This window comes from Denticeps clupeoides, chromosome 3, assembly GCF_900700375.1.
Source record: "Denticeps clupeoides chromosome 3, fDenClu1.1, whole genome shotgun sequence".
NCBI lineage: Eukaryota > Metazoa > Chordata > Actinopteri > Clupeiformes > Denticipitidae > Denticeps > Denticeps clupeoides.
Window position 1 is genome coordinate 7223322 of NC_041709.1, and position 16057 is coordinate 7239378.

At 44.6% G+C, this 16057-nt stretch overlaps 1 protein-coding gene across 9 annotated transcripts in view; it reads right to left on the minus strand.

Moving 5' to 3' along the window:
* nrg1 (neuregulin 1) overlaps positions 1 to 16057 on the minus strand; it is a 68274-nt gene that overhangs the window by 23728 nt on the left and 28489 nt on the right. For 6 of the 9 annotated variants that reach the window (XM_028971318.1, XM_028971316.1, XM_028971314.1 and 3 more), the window contains exons 2-3: positions 12612 to 12783; positions 12178 to 12299 (exon numbers count right to left, since the gene is read on the minus strand). In XM_028971318.1, coding sequence (XP_028827151.1) covers positions 12178 to 12299; positions 12612 to 12783 — 294 coding nt within the window. Of the gene's footprint in view, positions 1 to 1498; positions 3001 to 12177; positions 12300 to 12611; positions 12784 to 16057 lie in introns of those variants that run through there. The other 3 variants (XM_028971317.1, XM_028971328.1, XM_028971319.1) reach the window with 2 other exon arrangements.

The following is a 16057-nucleotide window of genomic DNA, read 5'->3' on the forward strand; positions in this document are numbered from 1 at the left end:
TTAAGCCCAAAGGAGAATTTGCACAATTCTGTTAATTTAAATTAACTTAGAAAAGGCAAACTGAAAAAAAAAAAAAAAAGAAATTCATTAAAAGATGCAGAAAAACATAATGAAATGTAATGATTAAAACAATAGGTTTAGTTGGTTGATCAAGCCCAAAAATATTTTGCTAAAATAAATACAATAGAAATAAGGGATTGAGAAAGAGAAACTTCCAAAAAGATGTTGGGGGTATTAAGTTGGCCCATAGGGCAATGGGAAAACCTCAGAACACAAACAATCTGCATATATGCGCAATTTACATCTTTACACAAGGCTCTGGAAGCAGCTTTCCTTCTATTCAGGCATTGCATCTATAACAGCGACAGGAACGCTATCACTTTCACCACACTTCCTGGTCTGAGCTCTGCACTGCTCTCAGGGTATTGATTTAGAGTGAGATTACTGAAGCAGCCGATCACGTTTCCATTTCAGGGCTGGACCATTGATCACACAGCCTAAAAAGGGATGTGCTTTCAGTGCTGCAGTGGACAGACACATTTTTGGGAATGGAAATATTAAAAGCCTAATATCATTACCCTCACTAAAATATAAATATATAGATATTTTTATATAACATTTGTGATTTAAATACACTATTATAATACAGAGACACTGGTGTTCTAATGATATTACTATTCAATATTCATATATTCTATGATAGGACACAAAAAGGACACACAAAACAGTCATCCAAAGAAATCTAGGCCGAGTGCTCTCAAATGATCATCCACAAGGTGGTGGTCAAAGTAGGTCAAAGTAGCCCACCAGTCACCTAGCATAAAGCAGCGGTAAAGTAAAAGAAGGGGGGAGGGCGGGCAGGGCGAGTCCGGCGGACACCCTCATTCTCACAGCTTTAGAAGTCACGCTGGAGAGCAGTTAGCCTGCAGATAGCATTACCGGGATAGCCTTTCCCCGCAGCCCAGGGATGGAGGGGAATCAATTAGACACCAGCAGTTTCTGACCTTGAAATGGGGAGGAAGTCTCCCACGGCCGCCACATTTAGTCAGTGGAACCGTAGCATTATCAGCTACTGATCCTGACAGAAACACAGTTCTTATGAAGCAAACGCAAACCTTCATTAGTGAATGTGTAGCAACAGTGGTTTGCCTTGCTGCTTACAATGTTTATGCTTTTAGTGGGTGCGATTGTGACGGGTGGTTACAAAGACATGACGCCTGGGTGGGGGGGTTTAGTACGTGCGTACACACACAGGTATGTTAAATGCCTTTGGGGCATAGTCACAGTTCCACATGCATCACTTGACAAGATGCAGCATGTTTGGAGGAACTGGTCACAGGAAACACTGTTGCCTAATAACCTCTGCCAGAGCCTCAAAAAGAATCCAATTCAGTGATTTGTTACACAAGCACAAAGAGGCACAATGACATACAGAGGAGGGGGTCAGGAAACCATCAGAGAGGCGCGGTAATGTCAGTACGGCAAGCGGGGTACTTACGGGGCAGCTCTACAAAAGGAATGTTATTAGATTCCAGAGGGTATCGGGTGGGCAGACGACTCCTTCCAGGCTTAAGGGTGCTGGGAGTCCCAGGTTGGGTTTGTGGGAGGTTGTGGGAGGTAACTGCAGAAGTGGGGGTGTAAAGAGTCACTTTTGGAGAAGAGGGCTGAAAAGGTACCGCTGTGGATTTACCTTCCAGGAAAACGTCAGGCTCCACTGCTGCAGTGGTCATGGGGTAAAGGGCATTGGGGTGAGAAGTCTGTTTCGGTAGCCCTAGAGTGGGATCAGCGAGGATTATAGGATCTTGGCCGATCCGTTTGGGGTCAAGGTGGGTGGGGGGCTCGTATTCAAAGATCTTGTCCACAAAGACCCACTTGAGGCCAGCAGTGCAGAGCGCCAGGCTGAGCAGGCAGGCCAGGATGGGGAGGATGCAGATCTTCTCCGAGTGCAAGCAGCTGCGCACCTGCTCCACCTCTACACAAACACAGCAGGCTCCCGCCAGGGCCGCCAAGCCCAGGGGCCCGCAGTCCCGGTTGCCATCGGCATCACCGTCGGCAACGTCCGCGCCATTCGCCACCGTCGCCTCCTCCTCGTCCGTCTCTGGGGTTTCTTCAGGCGGGACTCTGGGGACGTCTGCAGAACCAGTAGGGGCGGTCAGCCCGGCGGAGGACTCCTGCACTCCCTCTGTCATCCTCCTTCTCTCCCCACCTCTTCTCCCCCTTCTCTCCCTTGCACACGCACTTCCTGTCAGACAAAGCTCTCCGGACGCCTGGACCCTAGCTCAGAGCATTGCCCAGCGGCAGCAGCCGGCAGCGAGGCATGTTTTCCATTATCAGATCACGTAGCGGGGGGCAGGGAGGGCGAGATGCTCTTCAGTCGGCCGCAGGGGTAACCTTGTTAACATCTGGGAAGTGCGCAGACTTCCGTGCCGGAGGGCAGATCTCGTCTTTCAGTTCTGCACATGGCAAAAATGCCCCGATGGCAGGAACACAGAAGTCCGCAGAGAGGCGCATCAGCACAATGCGGCGGCGAGATGCTGCCCGAGGATGGAATAGTGCCTCCTTACGCCTCCCGCATGGTCGGATGGAGCGGAGTCCCTGGGCAGAAGCTGCGGAGCGCTCACCTGAGGACTCTGCCGTGTGAGCGGCGCAGGCTGGATGCGGCTGGGTCCGTCCCGCCGATACTTGGTCATGCTCATGCGGCGGCCGGTGCCGGGCGAATCATCCGGGAGCAGCAGGTGCCCGTCCTCTCAGCTGAGACGCTGAGGGTGATCATTAGCAGAGTGAGGAAGGCGCGCGTGCACAGACACACACGCACGCACACACACAACGAAGGACGGGCTAGAGCTGGGATACACCCCTTTCCCTCCCACAGTCTTCCTCGGTCTCTCTCGTCCTTTCGTCCTTTCTTTCTTTGTCTATCACCTCACCCTCTTTCTCGGTCTCCCTCTCGGTGTCTGGTATGTCCTAAGCTGCTCCCAGGCTGAGCACAGCGCATTCGAGAGAGGCAAGTCTGTACTTGATCCAATTAAGCAGAGAGGCAACGAATCCAAGGCAGGCATGGCAGCCTCTCTCTCTCTCTCTCTCATCCTCTCTTGCTCAAACATTGATTATGCTAACACACTTTTTTTTTTTGTCACAGGGAGGGAACCAGTGACACTGTTATGATAATTCCCTTAGGAGAGTGTGCCTTCTTTCATTATTATTTTCACTGACTCAAACCAACACTCTGGGACACAGTACGCATGGTTGGAAACACCCCAAAGTAGCCATATTAACACTACAGGAAAAGGCAACATGCATACACTTCCTAAAATCACATTTTCAATCAGACACTTCATCTATGTGGCCCTCTCACTGACTATAAGGATATAAAAAGCCCCACTGTGCAAGAGCACTGTAGACTTAAATATTGGATGATGCTTCCTTGAAGTTTTGAACCTTAGCTACTGAATTCCTAATAAGTAAGCAATAAACGGATTTTAAGAACAAGTTTTTGTTTTTTAAAACCAGCACAACTTTGGATAATGGCACAGCTCATTAAACCCCTCGTGGGGGGTTGATGGGCCGTCGTTACACAATATCAGCAAATTCTTGCATTTTAGAACAGCTCAATACTGATTCCCAGACAGATCAGGGTGAATCTGGAATTTCATTATATAACTATTTCTTCAATTTCACGTTCTTCCACGTTCTTCAATTGGTTTCAACCTTTTTTTCAGGGTTGCTTAATTAATTCTTCATGATTCTGAAACAAGTGACTTGTTTTTCTTTTAAGCATTTGGGGTTTGTTTAAATATTTTATTTAAGCCATGCATATGGTCCCTAATTCCTACTGTACTCTATTTAAGAACTACCACCAACAATAACAAAATGTACTTAAAAAAAAGTTTATAGTTTAGTCATGAATTTAACCAATTCTTTAAGCTAATTGTCTAATATACTCTAAGTTACCTCAGAGACTAATGCACCATTCAAAGTGAAGTGAAGTGATTGTCACATGTTCTGTTGAGTTGTTCATAGTTTAGGCACCCGTTGATTACTGTTGACAGTCTAGGAGTTAAAATTCATTCAGAATTGAACAGATAGACTACCGAAAATCCTCGCCCCCCCCATTGAGCCATTAAGCTCTTCCCCCAGGTGCTAATAGGGAGGGAGTCAAATCCGGGGCTGCTGTCTGAGAGACTGATTTAAATGGGGAGAAGTAGGGTTTAAAGGTCTGACTGTTGGCGGCTTGCTGTACACCCGTGTTGCAAATTGGTTTTGGGAATTTTAACTATACTGGTGTGGTGTTAATGTATGTGTAATTTTTAGGTAGTTATGCGTTATAATGCTATTATATTTTAGTCTTATTTCAGTATATGTGAGGAAAATACATACGCTGAGGTAGCACTTTAAGGCTGGATTAATTAATTGGACAGGGTCACATTACAGTAAAACCACTCAAGGTCAGTGGCTTAGCAGTACGGGTGAGGTGGCCAACTGTGTCGCTAATGCCGGTGAGTGTCTTTCCCGCACGCCCATCCAATAGAAACCAGACAGAGAGATTTAAAAACTAAAAAAATAGTCTTGAATCGATATGACAGAAGAATTTGCACATTATCAGCACAAACTTAATTAAAGTGCATCTAAATGCTTCAATTTACTCCAGGGGAACAAAACCACAAAACTAAAACAACCTGCAGATGTTTAAATAAAAGTCCATTCAAACAAATACAGACAAAACAGGGATGCCAGCATGTACTAATTATGCATATATCAAATGGGAATATATTAATTTCCTCATTCAGCCATTTACAGGCAGTTCAATGAATTATTTATGTACAAAGGCAGAAACAGTGGGACCTGACCTAGAAAATAAATGCTGTACAGAGTTTTGGAGAGTGAGGGGGGAATGGCTGCATACTGGCAAATAGAAGGTTACCAGTGCATTACGAGATGAAAGGTGGATCGTGCCAAAACCAAGGAGCATAACTGTTATTAACAAACACAGGCAGAGGTCTTGACGCCAGGCTCGAAATTGAATAAGGCAGTCTCTTCTGCTGACGCATGGACAACATGGGGCTTTTAAATAAATAGTGTGTGTGGGAAGTGGGTGTTGGTGTTTAAGCAAAATATCATTGCCAGACAGGACGGGACTAAATGGGAATGTGGAAGTCTTGCTTTCTTAAAATGAGTTGCCACAGAGGTTTTTTTATACCACTGCTGCACAGCAATTCTAACGCCATGCCTCTATGTGGTTTTGTGAATAAAGGAGGAGTAATACTAAGAGGTGGGTGTGTGTGTGTGTGTTAGAGCCCCTCTCCCTCACTTTGCCCTTGGCCGTCTGGCTGGTGCCTACAGCAAAGACTCATTCGTCTTAAGCAGAGGACCTCAGCACAGACAACTGACGTGCACAATCTGCAGGGTCCCAGTTGTGCGTGTAATGGAGCTTGGGGCAGGAAGTCATTGAATTGGAAAGATAGTGTGTGTGTGTGTGTGTGTGTGTGTGTGTGTGGGGTGGGGGGGGGCATTATCATTAATGCTCAATGCACACTCTCAGTCTTTACTGAGGCCCTTGAGGACCATCGCAGGAAGGGGGGAGGTCTGCCAGTGGGGGGGCCAGCAGCGTTCAGCACTGCTGTGCTGGACAGCTCCCGCATGATGCGGTGTCTCACTGCATTAAGCTATGCCTTCCGCTTGCTGCCTTGTAGCGCTAAGTGCCCACACAGGGCTTCACACTGATGCTACAGTGGGCAATTTTAAACACAGTGCATCCACAGTGCATCGCGTGCACTCAGTCCAAATATGGGAGATATTCTCTTGGAAGTTGTTAAACTTGGTTAGCCTAGACTTTCATTAAATTAAAACTGCAGCTACCACAGTCATCGGTTTTCAGTAGGTCACCAAACAAGAATATTCAGGAAAATTGGTCTAATTAATAAACTACAAAATCACAACAACAACAAAAAAACAGAAATGCATAATGATAATGAGGTTCTAACTAAGAAGAATGAATAAATTTGGCATTCTTCAAATGTGCTGCATCCTACTGTAAGAATGGACATCACGGGAGCCTGCTTTTGTCTTGCATAACAGATGTCTGCAGGGGGAGGTGTGACATTCCTGTGTCGATGGTTGTGCATGAAGATTCAGCCCCTCTGTTTTACATGCCTTTTGTCTGACGGCAACGTGTGAAGTGTTAGCCGTCAGGACCGCCCACCCTCTTTGTCTTCCCCAAATGGGAGGCACCGGGGGCGTGACATCAGAAACAACAGGTTCTGATTGGTCAGTGACAACTTCCTGTAGGCCAGGGGTATAAAGGTCTGCTGACATGTGGAAAGGGGACTCTGAGCTTTCTTGCTCAGGGGGTTTTCCATCGGAAGCCGGAAGGCTTCTGAGTCTTTCTCTCCCCCTCTTTTTCTCTTCTCCCTCTTTACTCTTTCTTCTCATTTTTATTTTCTCTGTAACCTTGGTACCTTTTTACATTCAATATTCACATGTAACTACAATAATGATTTACCGGTGTTAATAAATTAGAAACTGTTCATTTTTAACCTCAGTTGTGCCATGCCTCTTTCTGCCAGGTAACATCAAATTGGAGTGGTTGAATACAGTGTTTTTGTGTGGAGGGAGAAAGAGTTTTTCTACACTCTGTTCTCTCTCACACCACATGGTCTTTTTTACACTACGATATTGTGGCAGAACAAGCTATAGAGGGAAGCCAGGGCTGTACAGAATACTGCACTGCACAGTCGTCAGTCCTGTCACCATCACATGGTCTACTGGAACCATGTGGCTGTACCAAAATGCAGCTGGTGTCCATTTCCCCACAGGAAATATCCACTTACTCCCAGCACCCCACCGATTACACATACATTCTTCATCTGTAATGCTCATCAAAACAAAAGTGAGATTGTCATTGTGATACACTGCAGCACACAGTGAAATGTGTCCTCTGCATTTAACCAATCACCTTGGTGAGCAGTGGGCAGCAATGAAAGGCACCTAGGGACGGTACTTTGTGGCACCTCAGTGGTACCTTGGCGGTTTGGGGTTTGAACCGGAAACCTTCCATTTAGGAATCTGCTTCCATACCAGCTATGTCACCACTGTCCCATTAGTTGTCCTCCAGGACAACAAATATTTCTATTATCCAGAAAGTGGTGCTTGCAGAATTAACAGGGCAGCTAACTGAGTTGCTGGTAAATAATGCTCAGCTGCAAGAGTTTTCAATTTAAACCCAAGAAGAATTTAGCATGCATGCACATCTGGATACTATGGCTCGGGCCCATTATTCACATGCTTTAAGACTACTTCATTCTAGAATAAGCATTTGGTTCAGGGTGTTCCAGTGAGGCTTTTCTTGTGTGGGGTACTTTCTGGCATGGTCCGGCCTAATGAAAGATTAATCTTCTCATTAGCAGGGCTTCTGCCAAGCTTTTAGGTTTTTAACCCATACCAGCTATGGAGGATCATGTCCTTAAGAACTGGCATATGTGCTAATTAGATAGGACTATACTATCAGGGAGAGACTTTTCCAAAAAATAAAAAGGTTATAGGATATACTGAAAACATTATGACAATTAAATGACAATGATATATCAGTAGAAACATATGTTAGGAATATACTAACATTGAAAATATCTTTACCGTTAAGGTTTTAATACTGCTGGACATTTGGTGGAAGCTTCTTTCATGTGACACAAATGACAGAGGAGTAGGAGGCAGAAGGCTATGAAATCTGCCTATAGACAGTGATGGATGAAGCAAACAGATTAAATAATTTCATAAATTTTAGTGCAGGACAATGAAATGATTAAAATAAATAAATGACAATAAATGACAATAAAAAACACAGAATTAATGAATAAATAAAAGCTTCAACACAATGATATGCATTAATAAGTTCCAATTAGATTTACATTAGATTCCAACTTGAGTTCACAAATTTGTCATAAATGAAGAGGTATATCCTGTCCTGTACTTCAAAGTCTGCTTCAGTAACAGCCTGTGAAATGGAAGTGTATGGCGTGACTGTGTTCACTGCAGGCACTTACCAGTCGTCCCCATGCAAGTTTAACACGCACGGCTGCAGCTACGGGTGAAACAGTAGACCAGTACCAATGGCAGCAGGATTTAAGCCCACTGACTGAACAGATGCTAAGGCTCTCAATCACAAAGGCATGGAAAGCCTGGAGTCCAGTCCTAATCTAATCTGTGCTTAAAACTTCAAATACTCAAATGATTATATAACCGTTTTTGTATCCGCGGTCCCCTGCCTCTCAGACAGTCCCTCGGAAGCAAGAAGGAAATGTTGCAATGGATTTGGGACAAATGCAGATGACTAAAACCTCAGTAATAATGCAATCTGAGGAGACTGGAGGATAAAAAAAAGCTATTTTTATTCTAATTTGATCCTCCCACCCACCCAAAGAACATCAAGGCATCTTCATAAGCCTATTGTCTCAAATGAAAAGTAGAAAATTGGGAACAGCACCCACACTAGCACAGATAACATGGCAGAGGAGCCAAAATCCATTAAAATAAGAGTTCAGAAGAAAGAGGCACAAGCTAAAGAGCCTATGCCACACCTTAAACTCAGTCAAGAACAAAGAAATATGTGAAAATGAGAACAGGGAAGCACCAGTGACTTCACAACTTCAAACAGTAACATTGCAGAACAGATTTTATAGAGGATCAAAACAAGAAGCCATGGGCCTTTTACTGGGTTCCTTTGCAATTCTTTACTTTGGACTACTTCACAAGACTTGACAGCTCTGCATGGATTAGACAAAAAAACCTTTAAACGACAGTCATAACAAAGCACTGATGCTAACACTGATATCGATATCAACGTCACGAAACGCGCACGTTTTTACTCCAGTGACTAAAGTAAGTAAATAAACCCAAATTCATTGTGTTTAGGAAGATGGTAAGGCATTGAAGACAACAAAATATTCCAAAGGACAAAGCCGACTGGAAATGTGAGCCATGCAGTCAGGAAATGGATTCATTGAGAACTATTCCCACCGCTCGATTTTTCTCTCTTTTTTTCCCCACGTATGTCGTCTAACAGCAGACAGTGTGGTGTGTCTAGACGTCGTATTAATGCTTTCTATTAGAAACGAAACCCATAGAGATAACAGCTTGCGAGAAACAATATGGCATTTGTACGGTATTTAATTAATGGCATTAGCTCCAAATGCCACAGACATTACATCTTCGCTTTGCCTTGCAGACAGCGCTGTCCAAAGAGACACATTATCCCCCTGTGCAGCTGGACCTGGACCTGTACAGGAGCCGTTAACCATCCAGAATCCACAGCCATTAGCTTTCGTCTCAAACACTGACCACACTCACCCACAGAATGTTACGCAAACCCTCCTAATCGCATGTCAGAGAATTAAGTCACGTCTATGAGAAGGGCCCACTGCTAGTGCACAAATGGTCAAACATTTTGTATAAAAGGTGAAGCACGTGCCAAAGGGTTACTGAGGACTTTCAAAAAATTAAGCAGAAAAGCCATGAAAATGTTAAAATGTTAAAAAATACATTACTGTGCATAAAAAACTGCAGGGAAGAACACAAAATGCAATTGCATGCAAATTATGACAAGGTAGCACTAATAAGCCCAGACATCCAGCCAAAATAATACTTTACACCAAAGACATTCATTTCCTTCTCACTTGCACTGCCAGCAATTCAAGCACAGAGTACACCACCTTCCCCAATTTTCCATTTCTGGTAATATTAAGTGCTCTGTTAAGAAAATTTTAATCAATGCCCATCCATTTCGAGCACAACCATATCCACTTAACAACGGATGTCTTGCTAAAGACTTAAAGAGAACAAGACCACAAAGGGACAGTTGAAAAGAAATGATGAGAATGAGATTTCCCACATGCAATCGGCCTTTTAGGGTTAACAGTGCTGCAAATTTTCATACTATTTCCATGTGTCACAGTCATCGTTCCACCACCGGGCTGGCAGAGGGCGCCACAACAACTGCAACCCCGGTGAACCGGAATGAATTCATGAGGCCCAGCACAAACACTATAGGCCCAGGACAACAACAATAAATTGCAAACTCGTACGCTGACTTGTTCTCATTTGACATAAGCTTTCCACGGACTGATCTTGCTATACATCATTTACCCTTTTTGACCTGACTACGATATAGGGAATATCCCTTTTGGCCTTATTTTGGTACCCGGTGTTTTCGATCACTTCTTCTTTCAGGACCTTGATTCTCATCTTGCCTCTGAAATCCCATCCAACCCCGAAGAACACCATGCCTGTCGACCACGTCTACGTCCGGCTGCTTTCCAGTACCAGTACTCTGAGGTTAGTTCTGCATCCCACTGCCACTCAGGCCGCACTCCACTCACCGCCACCGCACCCACCCAGTCACGAGAGCCACTAGTGTGTCCCAAGCTCCCCGTTCTGACACCATGAAATAAACGTGCTGATGCCAATTGATTACTCTGGTCAAGAGGCAGATCGTTTTCTGTCTACAACTAAGGAGAAATGACTTCCTTTGCCTGGTCCAAAAGACAATCTGGGAGGCACTGAAGAGCACTTCTGGGATGGGACAGGCTAGCAACTGCAGTGGGTTTCATGTTGCCAGGAGCTTTGAGGAAGGCATTGCTCAGACAGAATGAGCACAAATCAATGAGAGGTGAATGCTCATTACGAGCATGAAAGTGAAACATCTTGATAGCCCAGATTCCAAAACTGCCATGTTTGCAAAGTGAGACAACACTTTGCCATGTTCAGCCACCCCCAGCAGTTAGATGAACTCTACCTTCGCCTCTTACAACATAAGCAACTCAAATGCTTGGCAACGTCAATATACTTCAGCTGAGCTAGCTGGGAACCCGTGTCTCCATGATGAAAAAATAAATAAACTACATTCGTAATGCGTTACACTGTATCTTTTTCATATATTAACACACCAACACCCACGACCATCCGGGATCCGGTGCCACACCTCAAGGTTACCCGCACTCGGGACTGCAGACCACGACGTTCTGTCCACTCAACAATTCCATTACTGCACATGGCAGTCAGGAGATCATCACTCATCATCATGCTGATAGGACCCTCGCACAGCAGCAGGACGTCTTGAAGCCGGCTTTTTAAATAAACCTGCCGGGCAACTGCACTGTCAAGGTGAGCACGCGACAACGGCATGAAACAATAACCTTGCGTTAAAATGAAGCGATCGGGCCGGTCAAACTGGCAAGTGTGACGTCCGGTAGATCTGGCTGTGGCGTGCCGCTGTGGTTCGTCTGTAGCAACCCATAATAAGCCCATAATAGAGACACAGCAGATTAGAGTCTCTGTTGAACCGAGCAAAGCCTAGATTGAAATGATCCCTAAATAAGATCTTAACACAGCCAACACGCTGTCGACATTAAGGAGGAGTGATTAGCATGCATAGCTTGTGCAGGGCAGGGCTTGTCCTTGCAGCATTAATGCCTGCGGGAGGAGCAGGATGAAACGGCATTTCTCACTTGGCAGCTGTACAGAGAAGTACTACTCACTAATTGAATAGAGTGATTAAGGGGCCATTTTAAACGGGGCCGATTGCTGATCGCTCTCACAAAATTGCAGCAGGAGGACAGAGAATGGGCAAGCGGAGCACCCATTTACCTGTCTGGGATATTAATGGCCCAGAGGACTTTTTACTTGGCCAGCTCTAAGTTGATATTTAGCTGATTTGGGGACCATGGAAGTACAAATGCACATGTGATCAGGTGCAGGGCCAAAGGCAAAATAACTGCTCAAAATGGGAGGTAGAAATGACTGCTTGATGAATAATTAACACACATGGAATCTTAAAAATGTCAAGAGAAACTGCTGTTAGGAGACTATCATAGAACAACAGACACTGGTTGCTGAGTTACATTACTATATTACCGCTTCCACTAAATGCTGAAGGATTCACCATGACTCAGGGATTCAAGGATTTCTTACTTTTGGGGGAAATAAACTTACCTGTTTAATAAGTAATGTCTGATGTAATTCAATCATAGAGGATTATGGAATATGAAAGACTAAAAGCATCAGGCAAGAGAAGTATCAAATTGAATTTTGACATGCTAAAGCATTACGCTGGACACATCATTGTCTTTGAAATGAGGGGCTGTTGATCTGAGGTCAATGTTATTTGTCAAAAACCTTTCAGCTTCTTACCTGTGATGACTGTCAAATTTCCTGAAGTACTGACTTTTCCCAGTTTGTTGATGGCTTCGCATGTGTATGTGGCGATGTCTGAAAGTGTTGCACTTTTGAACTGAAGTTCTGATACTTTCCCCCTAAAGATGGGAAAGACCAAGGGCACATGCAACATGAACCACTTCACAAAACACATGAGCTCTCAGAAAGAAAAAGTGATATTGTTTTGCATTGTTATTTCAATCATAAAGAGCATTAGACACTTTTTATATTTCTATCATAATACTGCTGTCTTAAACACAGTTTTTATACACAAATATTTAAATTCTTTAGTAAAACAAAAACCTTAAAATGTAGAATAAAGATCAGGCATGAGAGTAAATAATATTCATACCACCTCAGCAAGGAAACTCATTAACTTATATTACATGTTAACAAAGTATTATAATTACCCTTTCTTTTTCTTAATCTTCAGGTTTGGGGACTTCTTGGCAGGAATCTCTTTCCCATTTTTGTACCATTTGAATTTAGGCAGCGGACTCCCGGCCTCGATCTCGCAGGTCAGGGTGACCTTCCTCCCCTCATCTACCGTTTTGTTTCTCAATGGCTTCAACTTGGGCTCGGCTAGGGACACAAAGGGGGAAAGAAGACAGAACATTTAAATTACAGATGGAATCAAAGAACACTGTTGTCATCCATCCGGAAGCTGAATTCCCTGCTAGATCTCAGAAAGTCGGCTGTTTCGATTTCCTTTACTAAGCCTTCATGTGCCGCGTTGCCTTTGAAGCGCCACGTCTTGTCAAACTATAACCAGGACTGATTGCGGAGATTAGCCCAGTGATCAGAACATGAGAGGTCGGAGTTCAGCCTTTGCCAGGCGGAAGTAGCCCCGATGTCTTATGTGCCCCTACAATTCCCTACAATTCCCCAATCCTCTGGGAATCAGTCATCCCGGTACTGAATCTTGCTTCAGTGAAAGTGAGGAGGAACTTCACCAGTACATTCTAACACATTACCAAAAATATAAAAAAGAGAGCATTCTCATTATCAGCATAGCACAGCATGAAACTGTGCACTGGGACACCCTGTTTCTGCAAATAAATAAACTTCAACCAAACTTTAAAGTAGGATAATAATGTGGAAAATAATATCTTAAAAAGAAAAAAAGCACATTTACTAGAAAGGGACTCCATACTTCAAAGGCACAGAATTCCTACAGGCTCATGGCAGTCGGGGAATGTTGAATCTTTTCTGGATGACACTGCTTTTACGCATCCAGACAGTTACCTAGTCAATTAAAATACCCAGAGGCAGGCGAGACACTCTCGCTGGGAAAAACAGCAGCTCAGGTAAACCTGAGGACACAGGCACACATTTATAAAATCATTTCCCAGCACAAGTAGAGCACTCTCCTGAAGAAAAAAGGGCCGGTGCCCCACTTTCACAAAGTGAAAAATGGGTGCATGTCCCTGAAAAATGACACACCACAACCAGATTACGAAAACGGAAAAGTGTGCGTGGGTTCATGCAGGTGCACCCACCACATCCAGACTTCAGTGGTGGCGGTGGTGGCCTAGCGGTTAAGGAAGCGGCCCCGTAATCAGAAGGTTGCCGGTTCGAATCCCGATCCGCCAAGGTGCCACTGAGGTGCCACCGAGCAAAGCACCGTCCCCACACACTGCTCCCCGGGCGCCTGTCATGGCTGCCCACTGCTCAGTCAGGGTGATGGGTTAAATGCAGAGGGCAAATTTCACTGTGTGCATCGTGTGCTGTGCTGCTGTGTATCACATGTGACAACCACTTCACTTTAAAAATAATTTGACAATAAAGCGGGAGAAGCTGATTTTAAAAAGTGCCACTGTGCTGTTACTCAAAGGGAAACTTCACTGTCGTAAAGCTGGATTGCGTAACCAGCAGCGACACTGCATTTGTCTTCCTGACTATTCCATTGTTTGTTCAACACTGATTACAGAATTTTGGATTATTGGTTCCTTGGCCGCTGATAATGGTTATAGCATGTCTTGTAAAATAATACGGTATACGGTAAGGATATGTAGGTTCTCAGACTCAGCGTCCAGTCTAGACTTTGGCTACCATTTCTTCCACCTCGACCGCACGGTCGGACCCGCTCTTCAGTTCTGTTACTATTTTACCTGCAGTTTACCTCATAACTTCCTTAAGTAAACCTTAAGTAAACTTCACTGAAAGGCCACTTCGCTGGAAAGCATGGGAGTGTCCGTTGTCGAAGCGGCTGCAGCTGCCAAGCGCGTCCTCCTCTTTGTCCACTACAGTGAAAACGTTGATGAGAACGCTGCAGCGAGAGGAGAAATTTCTACGGTGTAACGAGATACCAGGACCTCACCCAAAATATGCTTTGCCCAGGCAGCTGCTGATGAGTGCAGCACATCAGAATTACTGGAGGAACCGCATGGCCCGCCACCCACACTCTCGGCAGCTATAGCTTCCTTAGAAACGTACGACACGCTGTAGGTGCCTCACTCCTTTATTATGGATGATGGACGTTAGTAGCTTGTTTAATTAGCTGGCTACATATTAACTAAACCGACATGTTGCATATCGGAGGTGTAGCCACGGAAAACTGTCAGGAGTCTGAAATTAAAAGGCTAGTCTCTGTAATTACACAAGCATTGCCCAATCCCAAAACTCACAATACCTGTACGAGCGAAAGTTTACGGAATGACAAGAGCTTCCCCATCACATGCCTTTCTTTTGTTAGTCGCTGAGGGGAAAATGTCTTCGTTTCAGCTGTTACTTTCACTCTCATTTATCAATGGAAAGGGGGCACAACCCAAACCGGAACAGGAGCAAACATCTGATAAGCGCTTGCATTAGTTAAGGGCCGTTAAGGAGGAAACGTAACTCGCCACAACGGGCACGCAATGTGCAAACACATACCTTTTCAACTGCCAGTCAGCTATGCGTCTCAGGTATGCCATTCATGGAGTCGAGCTCAGATGTTCTGTAGACCGTTACAACGGACATTACTCCAGCGTGTTCCAACAGAAGGGAAGTTCAGAAAGTGTTTCACCTGTAGATGTAGACGTTTCGCCGTTGCAGGTGCACATCTGTGTGCTAAAGGGTTCTGGATTATGACCCCGGCCAGCGATAGAAATTATTTAAGGATATATTGTGACATATTGTCATTTTCTAGGAGATCTAGAGTGAAGAAGACAGTAATACTTTCTTACAAAACAAGGAAGGGGCATTTCCCTTTCATATTAGAGCCAAACGACCCGTGCCGCCAAAAAAAGCGGTTGTTTTTGCATGGTGGATCACTTCATTTGCGGCTCGGCCTCTTTGTTTTCTCAGGGCTGTGGCTTCCCCAGGTCCAAGCTGCCATTCCAGCTGTTTCCCTATGTCATGGAGGAGCTCCTTTGGGGGGACTCCAACGCGTTTTCCTAACCACAGATTTACACGGATCAGCGCACACATTCCAGGCCGCAGCGCTTTGCTAAGTGAAGAATTCCATGATCTAATACACGGTCCAGACAGATGCCAGGGGTTCCGGACATCCTCAAACATACTATTATGACTTGCTATGTAACCGATAGCTCTTCCTGAGGTTTCTGTGAATGGATCGTGGTAGCTGTCCAGATGGGAGGTTGTATCATGTCCACCTATTGTAAATTCCAACAAAACTTTATTTTTGCTCTGTTCTAGTATTTTGATATCCAAACAAATAATGTTTCTCAACCAAGGCGTCCACACTGGGCGAAAAAGCAAGCAGGCTTCACCCAGTCTGGGCTCCAGTCAATCATCAAATTAGCACTGTCATTGACATGGACAACCACAGAAAACGCAACCTTCTCATCAGTAAAGAAATCACCATAATGCAATAATAAGCCACTTTGTTACACCATATACACCATAAGACCAC